Below are 26,145 nucleotides of genomic sequence, written 5' to 3'. Positions count from 1 at the left end.
GAATGTTACGTTTTAAAAAAAAATAATGATACTGTGTGTTTCTAAATGTTCAGGGCTCCCTCTAATGGAGAGTGTGTTTCTCGCGCCCTCTTTGCTGTGTCAGGCCTGTCATACAAAGAGTGCGAGAGAAAGCACACCCTCAACTTGATCAGAGGGAGCCACTGAACTCTTAGAAATGTACTGTAAGTCATTAAAGCTGATTATTGACATAATTTGATCTGTCGTGGTTTAGAATTCTGTGTCACTGAATTTTTGCGACATTCCTAAGTGTAGCTGTTGCAACTACGTTCCAGTAGGGATGTGACTGATAATTCAGAATCGGATTTTATTGAAACTCGTGAACACAGGATTCTTTTAACATCTGACCCGGATTAATCCACGACTGTCACGTTATGAAAATGGTTTTGCGAATTCCTGTTCGACGTGCATGATTTAGGGATTTAGAAATACTAAAAGAAACTTGAATTCAGTCGAAACATTCGATATCGAATCTATTACGTTTCTTTCAGCGTTTCTGAATTCAGCAGTATTGAGTGTTTAAAGTTCTGGATGATAGATTTTTTTTAGGTAGTGTGGATGAGGAACCTCTGCAGTTTAACTTGAAAATGAATCCATTAAAAAAAAAGAGCACAAGACAGAGTCCTAGGAAAAAAATGCAATGAAACCAGACCCTCCCCTTGACCGCAATGCATTTGTTTATTTGGTTCTGAGCTCCCAGTCCTCATGACTGGGTCTCCCCTTGCAGCACTGGGAGTTCAAGGTTTTTCTACCAGTGGTGCTCGGTCCATTCCAGTCCAGCTGCTTCTTTACCGAATTTAACAAGTCTACAGCCTTGATCCAAAGTGCAGCCCAGCTCCTTCAGTTATTTCAGGTCCCTATCCTGTTCTTGGAGTGCAGATGATGGGTTCCTCAGTCCGATTCCTCCTCAGACGAGGCGTCGAGGTCAGAGTTCATCTTATAGTGCTGGGCCAGTGCCTTGAGGTCTTGCAGCGCCTCCCGGAGGTCATCGAGCTCGGTGCCAGCGGACAGGAAGCTGCAGAACCTCTGCAGATCCAGAGCGCTGACCTCCGAGTGCAGCTCAGAGAGACAGCGGTGCAGGAGAGGGGAGGACTGGAGACAAGTGAGGACAGGGACACTGTCCACCGCTGGGGAGACAGAGAGAGACAGTGTGAGGAGCGGAAGGGCACGGGCTACAGTGAACGAGAGCGAGAGAGGAGAGAAAGAGAGAGAGAGAGAGAGAGAGACACAGACTCACGGGTGCTGGCTGGTCGTGGGCCGGACTCCAGGAAGCCATGCTTGCCCAGGGTGGGGGTGAAGATCTGAGGGAAGGGGGTCATCAGTTTGCAGGGGCTCTGAACCAGGTGCACCACGCTGCAGACCAGGGGAAACACAGGGGATCACCACGGTACACTGAAGTGTGCTCACTCTTACCAGGGAGGGAGTGTGTGCATTCTTTACCTGGGTGTGCTGGGGTACCGCTCCTGCAGGTAGGCTGTCAGCACGTCCTCTCCAGAACCGTAGCAGTGCAGGGGAGAAGGGGGCTGGGTCCCAGGGGCCAACTGACTGGAGAGGGACAGGGACAGGGTTAAGAGGAGCAGACAACACAATCACCAGGCTGGATCAGGAACAGCAGTGCTCCTCAAAGCTGTCCTTGTGAGACAGCAGCTGACATCTGGGATTCTGCAATACTGGCGATTCATAGTTCTCCCTTTTGCAGGGATGGTAAGAAGACTCAGTAAAACACACAGCTGAGCTTGTTACCTATATCCTGGGGCTAATCAATTTTGGGCAAAACTGCTGACTTTTGACATTTACCTCCACTTTATTCCAAAAACGTGGAATAAAATGACATTGAAACACAGGATTTCTCAGATGGCAGTAGACTGGAATGACTCTGCAGAACCACTGAACTGGAACACCAGGTGAAGCCCGTGGGTTCGATGTTGATACCTTCATGCGTGTGAAGACATGAATTGGATCAGAGTAAAAAAACGACAGCCCCCCCTGCACTCACCTGACCAGGCTCTGCCCCTCTACTCCTCTCAGGGACACCGATTGGGCGAAGCACCGCCCGTCACTCTGCTCCCCGCAGGCTGACAGCGGTTTCCACGGCAACGCCTCGCCGAACCCAGCGAGCGCGTTCGGGAGACAGTCGCCGAGCATCATGGGAAAGGGGACCGCGCCACAAGCTGTCACCACCTGATACAAGAAAGAAGCAGTAACTGAAGGGGTGATTGTTAGTGAGATGACCGTGTCGGTGTCTTGGTTTTTGCCAGTTATGTTATCTAAATTAAAGAATATAAAAAGTTGTTCATTAAAACTATATAGCTGCAATATTAGCAAAGACATTTTAAAAACAGAGAGAGGGAAAACAAAGTGCACTGAGACACGGCTTCAATGTGTTTGCACTCAGGAAACATGCAGGATTTTAAACACTTTGCTGTACTTGCTTCTACCGAAGAGCGCCCCCTGCAGTCTTTTCAAGAGCATTGAACGGGATACTCTACCTCCAACACAAGAGAGACATTGTGGAGCTCAGCGAGACATTATCAGGGATGGAAATAAGGCTCCCATTGCATAGCAGTTTGATCCATTCCTGATTTTACTATGAGTTTAATAAGACACACCTGAGCTTATTACCTATACACACACGGGGGCTAATCAGCCTCATTTTAAAACCTGGAATGTGTGAAACTGCTATGCAGTAGGAGTCTTATTTCCATGCTCAAAAACCATCCGTCAGACAGCCCCGTTTAGTCCACACATTTGTACTTTAGTGGCTATTTAAAATTAGACACGGATTTTTGTACATACAGTTTAATTACAGTAGCTTATAATGTATCAAGATCCTGAAACAGGTCTGCTGCTGTAAAATGCTCCAGACTAATCCAGCTGTGTCTTATCAGGGTAGAAGTGGAGTCTCAGCCTGCATACAATCCTCACTGGCTCCCAGTCTGCCCCCAGTACCCCCGATCCCTACCTTCCTGCCCGACACGGCGAACGCGTCTGCCAGCTGCCCCATGGTGGCGCTGTCCTTCAGGGTGCGGTAGGGTAGGGTCAGCGTGTCCAGAGCTGTGGCCAGTACAGCACTGCTGTGATACCACAGGGAGGGCTGGGGAGAGGGGAGCGAGGGGTTAAACGCAATACAATCCTGTGTGTGTGTGTGTGTGTGCGTGCGTGTCTATCAGTGTGTAGGCATGTGTCCTTAACTCTTTCAATACTGCAGACCAGTTAATGTGTCTAACATATGAACACAGCAGTCCCTGGCTGATACAGATTATTCTGTATATTGGGCAGCAGTGTGGAGTAGTGGTTAGGGCTCTGGACTCTTGACTGGAGGGTTGTGGGTTCAATCCCAGGTGGTGGACACTGCTGCTGTACCCTTGAGCAAGGTACTTTATCTAGATTGCTCCAGTAAAAACCCAACTGTATAAATGGGTAATTGTATGTAAAAATAATGTGTTATCTTGTAACAATTGTAAGTCGCCCTGGATAAGGGCATCTGCTAAGAAATAAATAATAATAATAATAATAATATTCGGATATGGTGAACACAACCTATGTCCCCCAGTAATATCCAATAAGTGACACTAGGACTCTGAATTGCATGATCCAAAAGAGACACACTGAAAAAAATAAAACAGAAGAACAGATACAAGCAGCTACCGAACCACTACAAAGAAGAACACGATTATAAAACAGGGCAATAAAACTAACTGAGACCAGCTGGGGAAAGGGCGAGGCGCTTTCAGAATTACTGATGGACTCTGTGGTTCGAAACGCAAGACGGGGACGAGAATTACAAGTTCAGGAAGAAAGTCCCCATATTTACCCATAGAAAGACATTAAATTATTCTGCACAGCAGAGTTAGTGAAAACCACACGCTGTGCTCTTCATGCGGCCGACACATCTGCTGATCACTAACTTATACAAAGGGAAGAACGCTTCATCGTGTCTATTTTTACTGTCATGATGGTCGTGCGGTGTTGAGTTGGGGGGATACATTATTAATATAGGACAGTGTTTTTTGCGCGTGACTCCTCCCATGTGTGTGATGCGTACAACACTTTCACATTGTACACATTACTGTACAATGCAGCAGCAGGATTTGTTTTGTAGCTAGAGGCTAAGAAAAAAGTGTGTGTGCTAGGTATTCATTTGATTTTACTACAGTACTATAATGTATAGGTCTACTGTACAGATTCATATTTGTAATGTGCACAGAGAACACACAGTTACGGACACTCGTATTTGCAGGTCTCTGTACTGCTAGTAGTTTTGCACATGGTTCATGACTGTCTGGTGACTCACGTCGTACTGCAGGTGAGGGAAGGTGATGTGGGGGGGCGGTCTGCGCCCCAGCCCCCCCCTCAGGGACAGCGGGCAGAAGAGAGAGCTGTGATTGGACAGGCTGACCACACCCAGGACGGAGTTCAGCAAGTGAAACACATCTTTTACAGGGCTCTGAAACAGAGAAACACAATCGCTGCACACACAATCGCTGCACACACTACACAGACGCAATCAACACACACACACACACACACACAATCACTACACACACTACACAGACGCAATCAACACACACACACACACACACACACACACAATCAACACACACTAGGGCTGCTATGATTAAATCGAAAGTCAGTTTTTCCAATCGATTTCATTCCTCATCATATACATCGATATAAATACTGGATAATTAATAACATTATTTAAGTTCATCAATGAAACTGCATCGAGCTGCCTTGCTGTTTACAGTATTTCTGCCAGACAAGCAGTGGGCGTGCTCTTCTCTTCCTGCTTGTGTTAACTAGCATCTGATTTGCTGGTCCCGTCCTACCAGCGAATCAGATTTGAAAATGCTTTGCAAGTACACGCCCCTCTGTGTATTCGATGTAAATAGAAAAGCGGTCTTGAATCCAGAGCAGGATGACAGGCTTGTATTCCTGGCAAACAACATGCAATAAATTATTATATTGTGTGCCCAATAATCGATTGCTATTTGGAGTCTTAAGTGACAGCCCTATTACACACACACACAATCACTACACAACAACCACACCTCCGACACAGGACTCTGGACCACACACATACTATGCCCCTCTCTCAGGGTCGGGGTGTGTGGCGGGTCTCTCTCGCTCTCAGGGTCGGGGTGTGTGGTGAGGGTCTCTCGCTCTCAGGGTCGGGGTGTGTGGTGAGGGTCTCGCTCTCAGGGTCGGGGTGTGTGGTGAGGGTCTCGCTCTCAGGGTCGGGGTGTGTGGTGGGTCTCTCTCACTCTCAGGGTCGGGGTGTGTGGTGGGTCTCTCTCGCTCTCAGGGTCGGGGTGTGTGGTGGGTCTCTCTCACTCTCAGGGTCGGGGTGTGTGGTGGGGGTCTCTCGCTCTCAGGGTCGGGGTGTGTGGTGGGTCTCTCGCTCTCAGGGTCGGGGTGTGTGGTGAGGGTCTCTCGCTCTCAGGGTCGGGGTGTGTGGTGAGGGTCTCTCGCTCTCAGGGTCGGGGTGTGTGGTGAGGGTCTCGCTCTCAGGGTCGGGGTGTGTGGTGAGGGTCTCGCTCTCAGGGTCGGGGTGTGTGGTGGGTCTCTCTCACTCTCAGGGTCGGGGTGTGTGGTGAGGGTCTCTCGCTCTCAGGGTCGGGGTGTGTGGTGAGGGTCTCTCGCTCTCAGGGTCGGGGTGTGTGGTGAGGGTCTCGCTCTCAGGGTCGGGGTGTGTGGTGAGGGTCTCGCTCTCAGGGTCGGGGTGTGTGGTGGGTCTCTCTCACTCTCAGGGTCGGGGTGTGTGGTGGGGGTCTCTCGCTCTCAGGGTCGGGGTGTGTGGTGGGTCTCTCTCGCTCTCAGGGTCGGGGTGTGTGGTGAGGGTCTCTCGCTCTCAGGGTCGGGGTGTGTGGTGAGGGTCTCTCGCTCTCAGGGTCGGGGTGTGTGGTGAGGGTCTCGCTCTCAGGGTCGGGGTGTGTGGTGAGGGTCTCGCTCTCAGGGTCGGGGTGTGTGGTGAGGGTCTCGCTCTCAGGGTCGGGGTGTGTGGTGGGTCTCTCTCGCTCTCAGGGTCGGGGTGTGTGGTGGGTCTCTCTCGCTCTCAGGGTCGGGGTGTGCGGTGGGTTTCTCGCTCTCAGGGTCGGGGTGTGTGGTGAGGGTCTCTCGCTCTCAGGGTCGGGGTGTGTGGTGAGGGTCTCTCGCTCTCAGGGTCGGGGTGTGTGGTGAGGGTCTCTCGCTCTCAGGGTCGGGGTGTGTGGTGAGGGTCTCTCGCTCTCAGGGTCGGGGTGTGTGGTGAGGGTCTCTCGCTCTCAGGGTCGGGGTGTGTGGTGAGGGTCTCGCTCTCAGGGTCGGGGTGTGTGGTGAGGGTCTCGCTCTCAAGGTCGGGGTGTGTGGTGAGGGTCTCTTGTTCTCAGGGTCGGGGTGTGCGGTGGGTCTCTCTCGCTCTCAGGGTCGGGGTGTGCGGTGGGTTTCTCGCTCTCAGGGTCGGGGTGTGTGGTGAGGGTCTCTCGCTCTCAGGGTCGGGGTGTGTGGTGAGGGTCTCGCTCTCAGGGTCGGGGTGTGTGGTGAGGGTCTCGCTCTCAGGGTCGGGGTGTGTGGTGAGGGTCTCGCTCTCAGGGTCGGGGTGTGTGGTGGGTCTCTCTCGCTCTCAGGGTCGGGGTGTGCGGTGGGTTTCTCGCTCTCAGGGTCGGGGTGTGTGGTGAGGGTCTCTTGCTCTCAGGGTCGGGTGTGTGGTGGGGGTCTCTCGCTCTCAGGGTCGGGGTGTGTGGTGAGGGTCTCTCGCTCTCAGGGTCGGGGTGTGTGGTGAGGGTCTCGCTCTCAGGGTCGGGGTGTGTGGTGAGGGTCTCGCTCTCAGGGTCGGGGTGTGTGGTGAGGGTCTCTTGTTCTCAGGGTCGGGGTGTGTGGTGGGTCTCTCTCGCTCTCAGGGTCGGGGTGTGCGGTGGGTTTCTCGCTCTCAGGGTCGGGGTGTGTGGTGAGGGTCTCTTGCTCTCAGGGTCGGGGTGTGTGGTGAGGGTCTCTTGCTCTCAGGGTCGGGGTGTGTGGTGGGTCTCTCTCGCTCTCAGGGTCGGGGTGTGTGGTGGGTCTCTCGCTCTCACTCTCAGGGTCGGGGTGTGTGGTGGGTCTCTCTCACTCTCAGGGTCGGGGTGTGTGGCGGGTCTCTCTCACTCACAGTGTCAGAGTGTGTGATGGGTCCCAGCCCCCAGGTGAAGACTCCTCTCCCCCTATACTCATCGTGCAGCAGCTCTGTGACTCCAGAGCCCAGGCCAGAGAACCCGTCCTGCAGGTCACACAGCACCTGGAATCCCTGCCAAGACAACGAGGCGGTCAATGCACACAGCGAGGGGGTCAATGCACACAGCGAGGGGGTCAATGCACACACACAGAGGGGGTCAATACACACACAGAGGGGGTCAACACACACACAGAGGGGGTCAACACACACACAGAGGGGGTCAACACACATTAAAAACCTTTACAGATTTATTTAATTTAAGACTTAATATACAGGATAAGCAATTACAACCATATGCGAAAGCACTTTCACTCTGTGTGTGTGTGTGTGAGTGTGTCTGCGAGTCCACGTCCGCCTGTGTCTCTCTCGCCCCCTGGTGGCAGGCGGCAGTGTTTACCTGCAGGTAGTCACATTCCTCCACAAAGAAGTGCAGCCGGTCCTCCAACTCCTCCAGAAACAGGGGCTCCCTCAGCAGCGCCTCCCCCTGGCCAAACGCCTCCATGCGGTTCGTCTCCCTGCAACAGGAGCATAGGGACAGGGATGGTAATAACACTCCCCCTGCATAGCAGTTTGAACCCTTTCTGGTTTTACTAGGAGTTTAATAAGACACACCTGAGCTTGCTACCTCCACACTGTGGCTAAGCTTGTATGAAGACCCGGAATGGATGAAACCGCTATGCAATAGGAGTCCATTCCCGGAACAATCAGCCGTCGTTGATGTTACAGTCAGGGACAGGGATGGAAGCAAGACTCCCATTGCATAGCAGACTGAACCTTTCCTGGTTTTACTAGGAGCTGAATTACACACCTGAAACATCAATTAATATTTCATTGAAGCTTGCAAAATAAAAGCCATGGTGATCAATAAATCGATTAATTGTTACATCTCTAGTAGACAGGGGCAGAGAGACAGACAGACAGGGAGACAGACAGGCAGGCAGGCAGGCAGGGAGACACATAGGTAGGCAGACAGACCCGTCGTGGTTGTACTGGTGAATGACGGAGATGGAGCGGGGGTGAAGGTGGATCCTGAGGAAGTCTGACCACACCCTCACACTGCCCTCCAGAGAGAACAGCTTCTGAGTGCGCTCCACACTGGCATTCACTGAGCCCTCTGCACCTGGACAGAGAGAGAGAGAGAGAGAGAGAGAGAGAGAGAGAGAGAGAGAGAGAGAGAGAGAGAGAGAGAGAGAGAGAGAGAGAGAGAGAGGAGAAAAAAGAAGAGGGGAGGACCTTTTATTTTTTATTAAAATGGGGAAGGTTTCATATGTTTGTTTGTTTTGTTTTTTTAAATTGAGGTGGCCGATTATTATTTTTTAATTATTCTGAAATGTCCTCAAGCCTAAAACCAGAATCGCTTTTACAATCCAGAGTACAGGTGGGCGGGCTCCCAGAGGACAGAGACCAGCCCTGCCTCTTATCCACTCTGAATGTGCTCCGTGTCTGGCCAGCAGGGGTCGCTGTTGCGCGACGAGGAGAAGCAATCCCTGCCGGTTTCCCATCCCTCACCCCGGGAGCGTCAGAGCCAATGTGACGCCCCCTTCAGTGTCCCGAGCGAAGTTCAGCGAACTGGCGCCGCCCAAGCTGTGCGACTCATCCTGCACTCCCAGAGGCAGCGTTTTAACTGGATGAGCCACTCGGGGACCGCGTTTACGATTGCTTTACATGCAGTATATAATACAATCCTTACACACAGTACTGGGATGACAGGGAACCCTTCAAATGAGTTCATGTAAGGAAAACATATTCCATGTGCAATTTCTGAAATACTTCTTGTAACGCTTCGTCAGGGGGCCTTTTAGCAACAAATACACCTGGAGACAGTGGCTCAGCTGTAATAACATGGGCGGGGAGTAATGCAGTTTTATTTCACTCCCAGAGCAGAGCCCGATCACTTCACAATGAGGCACTCCCTAATCTAACTTGCTAGGATGTGGTTCAGGTCTCGAGCCAGCGCCTGCAGGAGCTGCTATTCCACCAGTATTAATAACCCTTCTCTCCCGACAGACAAGGGCTCGTTTGTCCGCATCCTCCCCTCTCCCTCTCCCTCTCTCACCTCTGCACTGTTCACGCTGCTGCTGGCTGAATTCTCCCTCTGCCAACACCTCCCCCTGCTGGACACAAAGAGAACACATGCTCACTGTTATCGTACAGTTAAAAATGCTCCATGTTAATTCAAGTCTGTTTTGGGGACGATATAACGTGGGGGTTGCCCAGCAACTGGCCAGCCCACACTGAACTGAAGACCTCTTACTTTATTATTATTATTTATTTCTTAGCAGACGCCCTTATCCAGGGCAACTTACAATTGTTACAAGATATCACATTATTTTTACATACAATTACCCAAACAGTTGGGTTTTTACTGGAGCAATCTAGGTAAAGTACCTTGCTCAAGGGTACAGCAGCAGTGTCCCTCCACCTGGGATTGAACCCACGACCCTCCGGTCAAGAGTCCAGAGCCCCTAACCACTACTCCACACTGCTGCCCTTACAGGCTCGGAGGCAATGCAGCTGGGCTGGATCTTAACATTATATAGAGCGTCAGTCTTTACCAAATCTGCTTTTACACACTGCCATAGAAGAGGGTGTTTGTTTTAACTCTAAACTGCAAAACTCATTACTAACGTTTTTGCTAGTTTTCCTCATCAAAACTCCAGGGTCAAGTCTCCCCTTTTCTGTGTAAGTCGCTTGCATAAAGGCTCCTGCTTAATGAATAAATAATAAAACAAGCACACAAAATAAACACACACCCATATATTGAATACAAAGAAGGGTGGTTAGGGCAGATAGGGCAGATATCTCACTTTAACCCTGCAGATCTGTAAGGAGCAGATGATTGGGCGGTTGGGTCACGTGACTCTGCACACACCAGAGCTGCGAGACGCCACATAAAACACCAAGAGAGACTGCGGGAGGGTTTATTAATTAATTAGGTACCAAATTAATTGAACTTAACTTTTGCGGTTAACAAAATTAGACTAAGTTATCTTAACAATATAGTTTAAGAGATCATTTAAATAACAGGTAGATGCCAGTTAAAAAATGCTCCAGAAATTCCTCGAATGGAACTTTTAATTGGTTAATGGCATCTCACTCCAAGAGTGTATCGAGTTACACAAAGTGATCCCAAAACAGTAACTAATGTTTGCTGAATGGTGAATCTGTGCAGCTGATGACTGCAATGAACTCGGCATGTTTTAATAATGTTGCAAGTGTTGTGTCTGGAATTGGTGACCGCGCCTTTAATTGTGTACAGCTGTAATATGGGAAACAGCACATTAGTGAAGTCCTTAAACTCTGAAGGTAAACAATGTAACAAATCTATGACGTCATAAATATTAACACGTTTTTAAAGAGAGAGGCATTTTTTGTGTGTAACCCACCCCCCCAAAAATAATGTTTTGCTGTCGCATTGGTGACCACTTGAGCCGCAGGCTGGAGCCCTGTGTATTTCATTTATGAGGGTGGGTTCTTAATAGACTGCGTGAATTGCACCCACATCTCTTAAAAGAGGGGGATCGGTCTCAAGATTGCAGGATTCCCGCAGTGGCACACCGAGCTGGTACAAACCAGCTGGAGAGGATACTGTACCAATGCCCTACACAATCACCTCTAGTAGTGCTGCACACAAACCGACATCAATTACTGGGAGTGAGCTCTCCACAGAAATCAGGTGCGGACAACCAGGCGAGGGGTTTGATTGGGCTAAATTTACATTTCAAGTGAAACCGCTGGAGAAACAGCTGCTTGGGTGTGCAAGGATTGCTGTTCTCCACACTGTAAGGAAAGCAGCGATCTTTCCGAGGAGAGTCTGTGCTGCCCAGCTGCTGTACTCACATCCAGCCGTTCCAGGTCCTGCAGGAACACGTTCTTCACAGCCTGCTCCTCTTCGTGCGTCATCACCTCTCCCTCCCTGAAAACAAGACAGCAGCAGGGACGGAAATAAGACTCCTACTGCACAGCAGTTTCACCTGTTCCAGGTTTTAATACCAGCTTGATGAGCGTGTCCTGTTAAACTCTTAGTAAAACCAAGGATGGATGGATCTAAGTTTTATATACAGTAATAATTCTTCCCTCTAGATTCACTGATTACCATTTGCATCGTGACAAGTCCAAGAAGCACAGCTCATTGTAATTCACCGAGGGGTTCGTCAAGTCAGTGTGTTTTATTGTTGGTATGAATACTTACTCTCCAATTTATTTTGTCTTTTAACTTAACAGTCCATCATTGAATCTTGCTGTGCATAACACAAGCAGCTTATCGCAGGTATGGTGACACGTATTGTGGGGAAGGATATTATCGTTGCACATTGCATACTGCACTGAAGCCTGTGCGACGGCGATATACTTCCCCGCTATCAGCCTCGTGGCATGTATTTTGCTGGGTAGTCGATAAGCAAGCCTGGTAAGCATAAAAAACACAACAGGAACACGTACATCATAGGATATTAAACAGGTACTGTGGGTGTTGTCGAGTGATTGAAAACGAGACATTGTGTTTGAATTGAAAGTGGTTTTGAGGAGTCGAATGGGTCAAAGTTTAAGTATTTTCCTCGAGAGGAATTATCACTTTTTGACGTCACTACTGTGGTATTATTTTTTTTGAATGGCTCAGGATGCAAATATACCCTTCGTCCTTATATATATATATATATATATATATATAGTTTGAGAAAAAGGAAAAACTGCTGTGTACCAAAATGATCAATAAGAAAAAAGAAAAGGATATTTGAGGTACTTAAAAAGGTAGAATAATTGATTACAAATCAATTATCAGGACGTTTCGGACTACAAGTCCTTCATCTGCTTAATACAAAAAAACACAGCGCTTTAAGAAGCTGATAAAAAACAAACAAGTAGTCTTTTAAACAAAATTCTAGAATTTTGATGATGATGATGATGATGATGATGATGACCTCAGAATAGAATGTTCATTCCAAACGGCTCCAAAGTGCCTAGTTTGAAAATAATTTCACATTCCTTTTGTTTCCTGACAGCATTAGTTCCATAGCATTGAACCATCCCACAAATTGTGATGTCTTCTATAGTGTATTAGATAGATAGATTTAGGAATGCTTCAGTCAGTCTGGAGTCACTCACCATGTTAAGGTGCTGCCCTGTCTGTGTAACTCATACAGAGTGCCTTCCTGTCTCAGTGTATTGAGGCTGCCTGTGGGACACGAGAGAGAGAGATTCAGGTCTACCTTGAGATCCCTGCAACAAAAGTATATCAGTGCAGCACAAACTCACTATCCAGAATTAGCTCTCCACAGGTGAGGGTCGTTGGTGTTGATTGAGCTAATCGACCACTCAAAGTGAAACAAGCGAAGAAAAGCAGCGATCCTCACAAACCCAAGCAGCTGTTTCTTCACTCGTTTCACTCTGAATGCTAAAATCAGCCCAGTCAACGTCAACGACCCTCCGAACAGTGGAATAATCGATTCATGCAGCACTAACGTGCGCAGACAGGGTGTCATGCAACACATGCAGGTGTTTCAGAGCAGTTACTTCACAGTCATCTTCATCAAGCGTTAGATTCAGAGCTACACCAATGCAAAATCAATCAAATCAATCTGATCGGTCACCATAAGGTGTGAAATATCTTTATGCAAAACCAAACAAATTCAGATTGATGCAGCAGTAACACGCCTATTGCACAGCAATGTCACCCATTCCAGGTTTTACTACCAGCTCGATTAGCCACAGTGTGTCTTATTAAACTCGCAGTAAAACCAGGAATGGATCAAACCGTTGCACATTCCTGTAATTGTATTGCCTATGACTATGAACATAAGAAGGTTTACAAACGACAGGAGGCCATTCGGCCCATCTTGCTCGTTTGCTTGTTAGTAGCTTATTGATCCCAGAATCTCATCAAGCAGCTTCTTGAAGGATCCCAGGGTGTCAGCTTCAACAACATTACTGGGGAGTTGGTTCCAGACCCTCACAATTCTCTGTGTAAAAAAAGTGCCTCCTATTTTCTGTTCTGAATGCCTCTTTATCTAATCTCCATTTGTGACCCCTGGTCCTTGTTTCTTTTTTCAGGACCCAGAGCTTGGAGATCACACCATCCCTGCTGCATCCAGTCCTGGGTTCAGAGTTACCTTTAAGAAGCTATATTATTGAAATATTGACTTACTGTTACACCATGAACAGACTGAGACTGTGCTTGCCTCTAGAGATATTAAGAGCTCAGAGTTTAAATGTTTAGAAGAAGTGAAATGGAATCTGACAGCTCTGCGTGCAGTGGTACCTTTGAGGTCCAGTGCGATGAGGCGGGGGGTGTAGGTGGTCTGTCCGGACTGTGTGAGCCCCTCCCTGAAGAGAGCATCGCTGCGGACCTCGCTGGGGAGGTTGTGGGGGTCCGCATCGTAGCGCAGAGACGCGTCCTGAGGGGGAGCAAAACAGCCACAGTCAATACCATACCTTCGGGCACTTACAACTGTAATTAAACCTTGGCACACCTTCGTAATTGTATTTGTAACTGTAATTGTACCATATAATTGATCAATTACAGTTTAAGGTCACACTTTTCCAAATGTAATGTAAGGTTATATAGCCAAGACAGCTGAATTCAAATCTAGAGAAGTTATATTCAAATGATATAATGCACTGGTACGACCACACCTAGAATATTATTATTATTATTATTATTATTATTATTAATTTCTTAGCAGACGCCCTTATCCAGGGCGACTTACAATTGTTACAAGATATCACATTATTTTTAATTAGAGTTGTTGAAGCAGAGACTTGGATCCTTCAAGAATAGAATGGAACCACAGACTCTCAGAGGTTTCATTTGCCCTACTAACCCGGTTCGGTTTTTTAGTTGGTTTGTTTTCCCTCTCCCGAGTACTCACGGACCGCGCTTGCATCACAGCGAGTGAGGTCAGGTGGTCCGAATGGCGTTTTCTCATTCTGGAATGTCTTTTGCTATCAATCATTCTCCGTTCCATGTTGTGTTTTACTCTGAGTTTAATAACACACACCTGAGCTTGTTACCTATACACCGTGGCTCATCAAGCTCGCATTAAAACCTGGAATGGATGAAACTGCTGTGCAACAGGAGTCTTATTCCCATTCCTGCACATGCCTTTTGTCTGCTGTCACTATGGAGTCTGGACCATCTTAAAAACTAAAGAGACATCGAACACAAGAGGACTATGCGGACCCTGAGAACCACGACTAGTAATAATAAGGCGCCTCCTTAAGACTCACCTCTTCAAACAGCACCTGTAGAACTCCTCTGTTGTATCCTGGGACACTATCACCCTTCATTTAAATATGCTTTATTTTGCTCTTATCTGCCCCCTATTTTACTGCATTTAATCCTGTACTTCAGAATACTGTAATCTGCCACAAGTGTTCAACCTGTAGTACTTTGTATTTAATCATATCCTGATGTAACTATCACTATTTAATCATATCCTGATGTAACTTTCACTATTATCTGCTGTATTATTGAATTGTGGTTTGTCAAACTTGTACTTTACTTGAACAAAAGTTATTGTATTTCTTGCTCTTATTGTATTACTTGTATTGTAACACTTGAAATGTATTTGCTTACGATTGTAAGTCACCCTGGATAAGGGCGTCTGCTAAGAAATAAATAATAATAATAATAATAATAATAATAATAATAATAATAATAATAATAATAATAATAATACCAGTCTGTGTTTATTACGTGTACTGTTTTCTCGCGTTTGTTTCTCTGCCTTGATGTATTCATCCAGGACTCTGTAACGATGCTTATAGATCAATACTGTACAGGAAACCCACAAACCAGTTAAAGAACTACACTGTAGAAAATGACGTTGCAAACCAGTTCTGTGTTTAGTAACTTGCCTGTAGATTCCACCAGTGCGTCCCCACATAGTTGGCGTAATGACCGAGTTGCAGGGTAACTACCTCCCGACACACACTCCCCATCCCTCCTGAATGCAGATAAAATTCACTTTATCAAAAACACCGCAATCACCATCAGACTGTCTCACTCTAACGCACGTCTTTCAACCCCCGCCCCCTCGTTTCCTGCTTCCATAGCAGATTGGTCCGCTGCTCACAAAGCTGTTTTATGATTGGCTGGCTGGATTCGTTGTTCACTGGAAGTTCGGGTGCACCGCGCCAGGCGGCCACACGTGCGAGCTTTCTGATTGGAGCGCAGATGGGAGGGTGCCTGTGATTGGTTTATAGGTGTTGCGGGTAAACATCTGCGCTAATTGGTCTGTTAAATATTAATTATACAGCGTTTAACATTTATAGTATTATTTTATTATTTATTTCTTAGCAGACGCCCTTATCCAGGGCGACTTACAATTGTTACAAGATATCACATTATTTTTACATACTACAGATGGAAGTCTGTATTATGTCCTTACACTGTGAATGAAATTGCATTATTATTATTATTATTATTATTATTATTATTATTATTATTATTATTATTCCTCAAACTTCACTCTTCCATTTTAAACACAAACATATTCAATACCATAATATTTTATCATCCATTAGAAATACTCAAACCCATTTAATAAACTCTATCACAGTTTTGACTCCGTAATATAAAAAAGAAGGTAATTATTTATACATTTATTTATTTTTGATTAAGATCCAACATTTACATATTACATACAAAACATAATTACAAACATTTAAAAAAACATGTTGTTATTCGTTGTTTTGATAACAAATGGTTTGCGAACCCTTTTCCAAGCACTTCACACACACACACGCACACGCACACGCACACGCACACACACGCACACGCACACGCACACACACACACACACACTGACACGCACACACACACACACACACGCACACGCACACGCACACGCACACGCACACGCACGCACACACACACACACACACACACACACGCACGCGCACACGCACACGCACACGCACACGCACACGCACACGCACACACACACACACACACCTCGACTCCTCCCCTTTAAACGCGAGCCTGCGCGTTCAGCTCACCTGGCCACACCTGGTCGACTCAGAGTCAGCGAGTTTCGCACTAAACAGAAACTCGGAAACGCAAAGTAGAACTGAACTTTAAAAAGGTAAGCTAACCAGTACTTATGCGACTATTAAAACAAACTGGAGCTTTACAAAGCAATGCTTGTGTTCGCTAAAACACATTTTTAATAATGCGTTAGTGATTGTTTTTCGCGTCTGCTGTATGCTTGCTGTGTAGGCTTTCTCATGTTGACTATGTACTGTCTTTTTAGAAACAATAGGAGAAGCGATACATTTTTTCTTTTCGTAAAACGTTATTTTTATTGATGTTCTGTATATTTCTATCGAAACTACATTTTTTAAGACGTATTGTTGATTGGCAGCCCAGTCTACCAATGAGAGTTGAGTTTGTGAGTCCATTCAATCAATCAAAATGGACTCGTATGAAAGGAGGCGGGCTTTCTCAGCACACCTGTTGCGGTATATTTTTGCATGGGACACAAAACAGGAAGTCGTTATATATATACATGTATATATTACCTCTATTCAATGATGTCATCGAAAAGAAAATATTATTTGTGCTGTTGAAGTGGAATGTCTCGGTTCAGTTTGGCTATGCTTGTTGACCACTGTATTTACAGACCAGTTTGTTTGCATTCTTCAAAGGCAGTTGTAGCCCCAGGGAAAGAAGCTTGACCCCCATTCAAACCTGCCTGTCTGTCTGTCTGCCTGCCTGTCTGTCTGCCTGCCTCCATGCAGAGTTGTTCTCCAATTAGATGTGCCATTCAGAGGCCAGAGCCAATGCAAGCAGTGCCTTCTGAAGGAATACCTGTTCCTAACAGTTGGAGGCACAGTTTCTAAAGATCTAGGTATACATTATTGTCAGGAACACAGAGAGAAACTTGATCCAAAGTGGCAGCTCACTAGATGGTGCTGGCTCTTGCTTCTAGGCTGATCTAGCCTAGATTATGCATATCTGTGGCAGGGAACTAGAACTAAGAGCATTTCCTGAACTCCTGTCAAAGCACCTTAACACAGAATTAACTAACTGCAGGTCTCATCACAGCATGAATATGCCATGAGTCTGTAGGATGTTCGTGCAGCTTCAGGGCAGAAACAATGTATTTAACCTCACACTCCTGGCTAATAATAGGGATGGGAATAAGACTTTCATTGCATAGCAGTTTGCTCCATTCCTTCTTTTACTATGAGTTTAATAAGACACACCTGAGTTTGTTACCTGTGCACCGTGGCTAATCAAGCTCATAGTAAAACCTGGAATGGGTGACACTGCTGTGCAACAGGAGTCTATCCCTGAATAATATCAAGCCATGCCTCGGTGTTGCTGAGTGTTGAAAATGTTCTTTTTTTTTTTTTCTCAAGTGAGAACAGTCTCTCCACGTTTTGATCCTAACTACGAAGACAAAAAGAAACTGAAACACTGTCATGCTGTCCAGGACAGAGCAGCAGGCTTCGCTCCTAGCAAACACCCAAACCAACAAGGACCCCACACCGGGGGGAGAGGGAGCCTGGTCCCCAGTTCAGAGGCCGGGGGAGAACGAAGGCAGCAGAGCCCACATGGGGCTCAGCGATGACGCCAAGCTAGCCACCGGCAGCCTCTCCCAGGCGACGCCAGGAGAGGGCGCCGGAGAGAAGCCGGAGAGGGAAATGGAAACGGAAGATGGACAAGAAGTGAATGAAATGCCGGAGGTGGCCGCGCAGGTCTTCAGCCCCAGCGTTCAGATCGTCACGCCTCCGTGCAGCCTGAGGAAGAGGAAGGAGGCTGAGGCGTACGAGATCGAGGAGGCTCACCCCTTCCTGGCCCCGCAGAAGGAGCCCCTGCACGGGCTGTACGAGGACTGGCCTGAGGGGGCTGATAGCCTGCCCCACCAGAAGCCGTCCGGGTGCTGCGGGGGCCGCTGTGACTGCTGCAGCTACTCCAGCCTCAAGGCCACTGCCTCCCTGGCCGGGGCGCTGCTCATCGCACCCCTCTTGCTCTACGGGGGGTTTGTCTTCCTCCCTTTCGATGCCCCCATCCTCTCAGGAGCCCCCTCGGCCGTCATCTACACCCTGCGCTGTGCCGCCTTCGCCACTGTGCCCATCGTGCTGGGTGAGCCACCTCTCTGTCTGTCTGTCTGTTTGTCTGTCCTTGTCTGTTGGGCTGTGTTCTTCTGTCTGACTTAAGGGACACGCTTGTGTGTTTGTCTGTCTTAAATTGTGAGGGAACCAGCTCCCCAGTAATGTTGTTGAAGCTGACACCCTGGGAACCTTCAAGAAGCTGCTTGCTGAGATTCTGGGATCAATAAGCTACTAACAACCAAACGAGCAAGATGGGCTGAATGGAGCCTCCTCTCGTTTGTAAACTTTCTTATGTCTGTCTGATTTTCAGGGATTGTGTCTGAGTGTCATGCTGTCTGTCTGTCTCATTGCCTGTCTCTATCTCGAGTAGTAATGTAGCAATGTGAATAAGTGGGTCAATAAATCCCTCCACCCCCCCTTCACCTCCATGCTTCTGCATCACTGTGTGTTCCCCTCCCCTCCAGGCATCGCAGTGCACGGGATCTCTCAGCTGTGCTCGTCCTCGCTGGATCCGTTCGGGGACAGGAAGCAGGAAGTGGAGGTTCACCGGCGCTTCGTCAACCAGTCGGTCAGCCTGCTGGTCCTGTTTGTCCTCAACCTGGCCGTGCTGTCCACCTACCTGGACAGCAAGACCCTGAAGCTGGTGCCCCTGCTCAGCGGGCTCTTCGGCCTGGCACGGTGAGGGCTGCACTCCTGCGGGTTCGCTGGCTTCTTCAGATCAAGTTGAGAGCAGACATGGGCTCTGTTCAGATAGTATCTGTGCAGTTCCTAGTTCATTGCAATTCCAATGCCATTCCTTTGAATCTAAGACGCCCTCAAATTTCCAACCCTCAACTTGAGGGAGAAAAATAAAACATGCAACCTCAATTGCACATCTAAGAAAACGACGTATGGAGGCAGTTTGGGGTCGTCTGCTGTTGCACAGAGCATGACGGTTATGTGTTGCTTCTCATTTCCAGTCCTGATTACTCGCACCTGCTTTTCTCCCTTTATGTGAACTGTGGTATTGCTTGGCATGTCATAAAATACGCTCTCAGCTTGGTCGGAGGTAGCCACGAACTCTTAAAAACGTATTACAAGTCATTAAATCTGAATGTGAAATCTGATTTGAATGTACATAATCTGTGTGGTTTAAACACTTACAATAGTTTGCTGTTGACATTGAGTGCAGAGCTACAGTGAAATAAGTGTGGCTGCTGCTAATAGGCTCCTGCTGGGACATGTTTAATAATGTCCACTAAGAAGAGGTTAGTCTCCTCCAGGTGGGGCTGTGAGATGCTCTAAAGAAGGGCCTTCGTTCTGTTGAAACCCCTCTGCCTGGATGGCATCAACCCTGTGTGTGGTTATACCCCAGTACTGTGAAGTGCTCTAAAGCAGAGCGGACCCTCTGCATTGAGAAATAAGCTTCAGTCCACACTGAACCCTGCCTGTCTGTCTGTCTGTCTGTCTGTCTGTCTGTCTGTCTGCTACAGCGAGTCATGTCTCACTCCCGCTGCTCTGCAAACCACCAGGTTAATTAAAAAGACGGGCTAAGGGATTTGCTTGTAAGTAGCCTGCCTACCTGTGGCATGACTTCAGAACAGTGGATTTAAAGGGACAGCGAGAATTGATTTGGAGAAAAATAACACCCCCCATTGCACAGCCGTTTGGTCTGTTCCTGGTCTTGCTGTGATAAGATACATATGAGCTTGTTGCTTATACACTGTGGCTAATCAAGCTCGTAGTAAAACCTGGAATGGATGAAACTGCTATGCATGGGAGTCTTATTTCCATCCCTGTAATATTATTATTATTATTAACTCAGTGTTGAAGCAGCATAACCCAGCTCTCCCCGAAGCTGCTTATCATTTTATTTGCATGGTGTTTTGCAGGTTGATCTACTGGCTGGCGTTCGCCATTGGCAGTAATTTCCGCAGCTTCGGGTTCGGGCTCACCTACTTCCCTATCGTGGCGATGCTGGGGGCAAACATCTTCTTCATGTTCGTGCAGCAAGGGGGGGGCTTGTTTGCCACCGAGGCCGTAACCACGACCCCCTCGCCCCCCAAGCAAAGATTCTGGGGCTGAACGCCCCCCGCCAGCACCAGCACCCAAACCACAGACCTCGTCGGATCATTAGAAATGCTGCAAGAAAGGTAGTGAAGATGGGTGACAAACATTTCAACTGGACGCTGAATTGAGCACTGAATTCAGTTTCTTTTAGGATTTCTAAACGCAGCACTAGTATGTGATTTAACAGGAATGAATAGGCTTGCTCCTTTCTCATGTTAATTTTTCAGGGGCTCACGAAATAGCATAATAAATCCCTCGGCTTTTAGGGTGACTGGGGTTCTTCTTTGGAACCCCATGAATCCTGTCAATTACACAACAGGCTTCATTGCTTTCAGTCTGAGTCGTTTCTGACCAGCTGTGATCGAGGGGGGGGCGGAGCTATCCTGAGCCAATAAGAAAGCATCAGGTGTGATTGACACCCGTTTCATTAGATTTTTCCTCTGCTTGGAGATCTCTGCTCCAGATGGATTTGATCAGAAGCAAAGAATAAATTGAGAAGATTTTCGACCCCTTCGGTGGTTTGGAATAAAGCGGTACCAGATTATTATTTTTTTGTGCTTTTATTTTTATTTAATTAATATATATATAATCTTATAAACTGTAACGGGGAGATGCAGCTTTTGTATATTCTAGAATGTTACAGATTTAATTTCGATGACAAATTAGTTTTCACGAAAGTGTGTGTTTTACGTGCCACTGGATTGGTTCATCTCCTTTGTCATTTGTCAGATGGCATCAGTCTGAACTACATGCAGGGGTGGAAATAAAAACCAGGACTGGATCAAACCGCTATGCAATATGAGTCTTATTTCCATCCCTGAGGTGAGTGCCACTCAACAGGATAGAATAGAGAGTCGCATTTCAATCTTTAGTCCCAAATGTGTGAAGCCTCTGTTAAACCAACGTTGTAATCCGACGAACACAATGTGAACTGCTAACAATCTTCTGACTTCTAAGAACTGCATTTCTTTGTGGGTTCTTTCATATGTTTGTGTTTGAATTTTGTTAGCGGTGTGGTTTGTTTCCATTCTCCTGGGTAGTTTTAGCTGAACAGGGAATCACTTTGTTGGAAGCTGCTTTCCACTGGACTGGGTGAGCGCAGCAGAACAGAAATATTCCTGCATCCACTTGCAAGAGCAATGCAGACAGATGCAGAATCTTCAAGCTGCTGAAGAAACGCAGGCCTCACTGTAGCGCAGCACGTATATCCCAGCAAAAGAATAACCGGAAATGAACAAATACATTTATAGTGTGGCTTTAATCATTTATTATTATTATTTAGTAATTTAGCAGACGCTTTTATCCAGAGAGATTCCAGAGACTAGGGGGTGAACTATGCAGAGCCACTTACAATAGGACCTCGGTTTACCTCTCATTTTTTAGTTATCACATTTTTTGTTTTTTTTATCGAACAAGCCTGTAAAAACAGATGCTGTTTTACTTGAGTTTAAACACTGAAGAATAATTTAATTATTTTTTTTTTTGTATTCAACTGTAAAGCTGTACAATCTACAAATGTACAAACATTTTTTGTGTGTGTGTGTGTCGATTTATTGGGGTTCCATTTGAATCCTCTATTTATTTTGTATTCGTATTTTTAATGTAGAAATGAAGAAGGTACATTTAATTTTTTTGTGTGATAATAAACCCACGTTCTGATCTGATTGTCTCTTTTATTCTGCCTACAGATTCCTCAATGTATGGATGTGTGCTTTGATTTGCTGTTGTAATTCTTGCAAGCTGTTTGATGTAAATACTGTTGGGTTACACGTACACATTTAGTTCACTTGATGCCCCCCACAGGGGGGGGGGGGGGGTTGATGAAGTGAGTTTTCTCCAGTTGGGCTGAAGCTTGTACCATTGCCAATCCCGATGGAGATCAGTTAAACTAGAGCACGGTTCACACCAAACCAGACCCTTGCCATCACACAAAACACCCATTTTAAGTAGATTAAGTGAGTCCTGTGAAGTTAAGCTGAGGGAACGTGAAGCCACTGTGTGGCTTGGAACTTGGTTTCAGGAGACTAGGTTTCAGGTCACTGCACGGCACACCCAGGGAGACTTGGGGTTTGATACAGCAACCTCTAACTAGGTCTCCTGGAACCAGGTTTCAAACCGCTACTCCTGGAAAAGTGACTTTGTGTTCCCTCAGCTTTAGAGATTACACTTGTCTGCTTGCTGTGATTAATCTCCCTTTTATTTATAGTTGCATGCAAATCTGTATAATATGCGTTGCACGCAACCCCTACCCACTGAATCACTGGCAATATGTGTTACACACACAACCCCTAACCAGTGAATCACTGGCAATATGTGTTACACACAACCCCTAACCACTGAATCACTCGCAATATGTGTTTCACACACAACCCCTAACCACTGAATCACTGGCAATATGTGTTTCACACACAACCCCTAACCACTGAATCACTGGCAATATGTGTTACACGCAACCCCTACCCACTGAATCACTGGCAATATGTGTTACACACGCAACCCCTACCCACTGAACCACTGGCAATATGTGTTACACACACAACCCCTAACCACTGAATCACCGGCAATATGTGTTACACACACAACCCCTAACCACTGAATCACCGGCAATATGTGTTACACGCACAACCCCTAACCACTGAATCACTGGCAATATGTGTTACACACACAACCCCTACCCACTGAATCACTGGCAATATGTGTTACACGCAACCCCTAACCACTGAATCACTGGCAATATGTGTTACACACACAACCCCTAACCACTGAATCACCGGCAATATGTGTTACACGCACAACCCCTAACCACTGAATCACTGGCAATATGTGTTACACACACAACCCCTACCCACTGAATCACTGGCAATATGTGTTACACGCAACCCCTAACCACTGAATCACTGGCAATATGTGTTACACACACAACCCCTACCCACTGAATCACTGGCAATATGTGTTACACACACAACCCCTAACCACTGAATCACTGGCAATATGTGTTATACACGCAACCCCTAACCACTGAATCACTGGCAATATGTGTTACACACACAACCCCTACCCACTGAATCACTGGCAATATGTGTTACACACACAACCCCTAACCACTGAATCACTGGCAATATGTGTTACACACACAACCCCTAACCACTGAACCACTGGCAATATGTGTTACACACACAACCCCTACCCACTGAATCACTGGCAATATGTGTTACACACAACCCCTAACCACTGAATCACTGGCAATATGTGTTACACACACAACCCCTGACCACTGAATCACTGGCAATATGTGTTATACACGCAACCCCTAACCACTGAATCACTGGCAATATGTGTTACACACACAACCCCTACCCACTGAATCACTGGCAATATGTGTTACACACACAACCCCTAACCACTGAATCACTGGCAATATGTGTTACACACACAACCCCTAACCACTGAACCACTGGCAATATGTGTTACACACACAACCCCTACCCACTGAATCACTGGCAATATGTGTTACACACAACCCCTAACCACTGAATCACTGGCAATATGTGTTACACACACAACCCCTGACCACTGGCAATGTGTGTTACACACAACCCCTAACTACTTGTATGCTACAATGCACCCGTTATTAACAAGCAGCAAATATTCAAAGACAGCTGAAAAAAACGACATATTTTATATATTTTATTCAAAATCCTACATACTTGTTTTAACGTATTTCAAAACGTATAAACTATTTCCTCTGAACATACACAGACAAGGAAGGTTACCTTTTACCTAGAACACATGTTTATTCAACGATAACTTCCAACACCCGCGCTTGTCAGAGTCTCCTTTGAACAAAACATAACAAACGCTTCTCAACCTCAATAGTGAAAAGGCAGTTGCGCATTTCTAAAAACTGAAGAGAGTCACTGAGGAACCGGACTGACCGGTCTCAGGAGTACCGTGTGCGCCCGCCCCCTTCCACTCGCTCGCTGTTTATCACGGGTCTGAGCGATGTCGGGTCCGCCTGTGACGCCTCCGAGCCGGGCAGAGAGCAGGGAGGAGCAGGGGGTTGGGGACGCTGAAAATGGCTGCTGGACAAACTAGCTGCAGAAGGAAGTCTTGCGTTTTCAAACTTGCGTGCCAATATTGTCCTTTCCGGAAAATAAGAAAAAATAAAAATTATGGTAAGTGACTTTAATTAAACCTATAGATTTGGTACCGTGTTGTTTACGCTGTATAATGAATTCAGTCGCTCACGGTTTTTGCCCTCCAAAAAATTATGTAAGATGTTATAACGTATCTAATGTAAATAAAAGTGCGTCCACTTTAGTTTTTTTTTTGGTGGGTGGGTCGTGTCGGCTTTAATTTAATGTATTATAATGTTGTTTTCCTAACGTAAGGAAAATACGAACTCGTGACTTAGGAAGTAAACAAAGTATTGTTCCCTAAACTCAGGAGATGTATTGATTAAAAAATAAACTGAAATAAAAACCCTCCTGTGCAAAGAAGTGTAAGATTACGAGACAAGCTGGAAAACAAACGAGAAAGTGGAAAATGACTTGTTATTCAGAGAGAGCAGCAATGTGATCATCACTATGGACAGTTCAAACAAGCGACACATTATGACTGATACAGCATGACTGCAGCGGTAGTACCGACACGCGTACTTTCAGGATTTTTTGTCCACAAAGCGCTTATTGTTTGACTTGGTAACTTTTTGCTTACGGTACACTTAACTAACACACTCAAATAGAAAATTCGTTTAAAGAAAAATAAAGTGTGGAAAATACAGGAGTTGTGAATTTATTTCTGCAGTATAGGGCAATATTACTGCGTACTGCCTTCCAGTTCAGGCGGTCGACGTCGGATGTAGTTGCCACTAGCAGCCGCTAGAGGGTGCGAAACAAACGGTGTTGAACTGATAGTAAGTGTTTATAGTGATAGGTCTAGGGTCAGGGGTAGGAGTTAGGTTTAGGGGGGTCAGGGGTAGGGGTTAGGTTTAGGGGGGTCAGGGGTAGGGGTTAGGTTTAGGGGGGCCAGGGGTAGGGGTTAGGTTTAGGGGGGTCAGGGGTAGGGGTTAGGTTTAGGGGGGTCAGGGGTAGGGGTTAGGTTTAGGGGGGTCAGGGGTAGGGGTTAGGTTTAGGGGGGTCAGGGGTAGGGGTTAGGTTTAGGGGGTCAGGGGTAGGGGTTAGGTTTAGGGGGTCAGGGGTAGGGGTTAGGTTTAGAGGGTTAGGTTTAGGGGGTCAGGGGTAGGGGTTAGGTTCAGGCGGGTCAGGGGTAGGGGTTAGGTTCAGGCGGGTCAGGGGTAGGGGTTAGGTTTAGGGGGGTCAGGGGTAGGGGTCAGGTTTAGGGGGGTCAGATGTAGGGGTTAGGTTTAGGGGGGTCAGATGTAGGGGTTAGGTTTAGGGGGTCAGGGGTAGGGGTTAGGTTTAGGGGGGTCAGGGGTAGGGGTTAGGTTTAGGGGTTAAGTCGCATATGACGTGGTGCGGATTGAATTTGCGGGGGGGGGGGGGCTGAATAAGCTTTTAAAAATATGATTTGTCAAAGATATCCCGTTTAAGGATAGTTGTGTTTCTAGTTGTTTTTTGTTTGGGTGCTTAAAAAAACATAAGCTACGAGAGCTGCATTTAGTTTTACTATATCTTTGTAAAGTTTAGATTTTTTTTTATTCCGCAGTTTTCTTTATATTATATATTAAAGGTAAAGGGATAAGAAATTTGGTAGAATTTTGTGTTTTTTAGTGTGTGTGAGTTAAGTGTACCGCACCCACACTTTTAATGTACATTTATCTACAATACTACTTTTAATGTAAGAAAACGCGAGTGTCCAGTTTTCTTTCTTCC

General features: G+C 46.7%; 2 protein-coding genes across 3 annotated transcripts; one reads left to right on the top strand and one right to left on the bottom strand.

The window, feature by feature from the left end:
- Positions 1–111: 111 nt before the first annotated feature.
- Positions 112–15,241, bottom strand: LOC117970766 (protein misato homolog 1-like). 2 transcript variants are annotated; one of them, XM_034918546.2, is made up of 14 exons: positions 15,059–15,241; positions 13,461–13,596; positions 12,308–12,377; positions 11,045–11,120; positions 9,261–9,318; positions 8,180–8,324; positions 7,602–7,719; positions 7,142–7,276; positions 4,313–4,465; positions 2,981–3,112; positions 2,015–2,199; positions 1,459–1,563; positions 1,256–1,371; positions 112–1,145 (listed from the first exon to the last, which is right to left on the bottom strand). In XM_034918546.2, the coding sequence occupies exons 1-14, from the start codon at positions 15,140–15,142 to the stop codon at positions 910–912; spliced, it is 1,749 nt and encodes a 582-aa protein (XP_034774437.2). In that variant the 5' UTR covers positions 15,143–15,241; the 3' UTR covers positions 112–909. The 2 variants fall into 2 exon arrangements, with proteins under 2 accessions (XP_034774437.2, XP_034774438.2); XM_034918547.2 differs by having other exon boundaries at positions 9,261–9,315.
- Positions 15,242–16,160: 919 nt separating this feature from the next.
- LOC117395479 (transmembrane protein 79-like) lies at positions 16,161–21,975 on the top strand. Its single transcript, XM_033994399.3, has 4 exons — positions 16,161–16,287; positions 17,567–18,293; positions 18,727–18,940; positions 20,134–21,975. Exons 2-4 carry the CDS (start codon positions 17,630–17,632, stop codon positions 20,324–20,326), a joined length of 1,071 nt encoding a protein of 356 aa, XP_033850290.3. The 5' UTR covers positions 16,161–16,287; positions 17,567–17,629; the 3' UTR covers positions 20,327–21,975.
- The last annotated feature ends 4,170 nt before the right edge of the window (positions 21,976–26,145 follow it).

The sequence above is a fragment of the Acipenser ruthenus genome, chromosome 35 (genome assembly GCF_902713425.1).
Source record: "Acipenser ruthenus chromosome 35, fAciRut3.2 maternal haplotype, whole genome shotgun sequence".
NCBI lineage: Eukaryota > Metazoa > Chordata > Actinopteri > Acipenseriformes > Acipenseridae > Acipenser > Acipenser ruthenus.
This window is presented reverse-complemented; position numbering and strand designations above follow the sequence as displayed.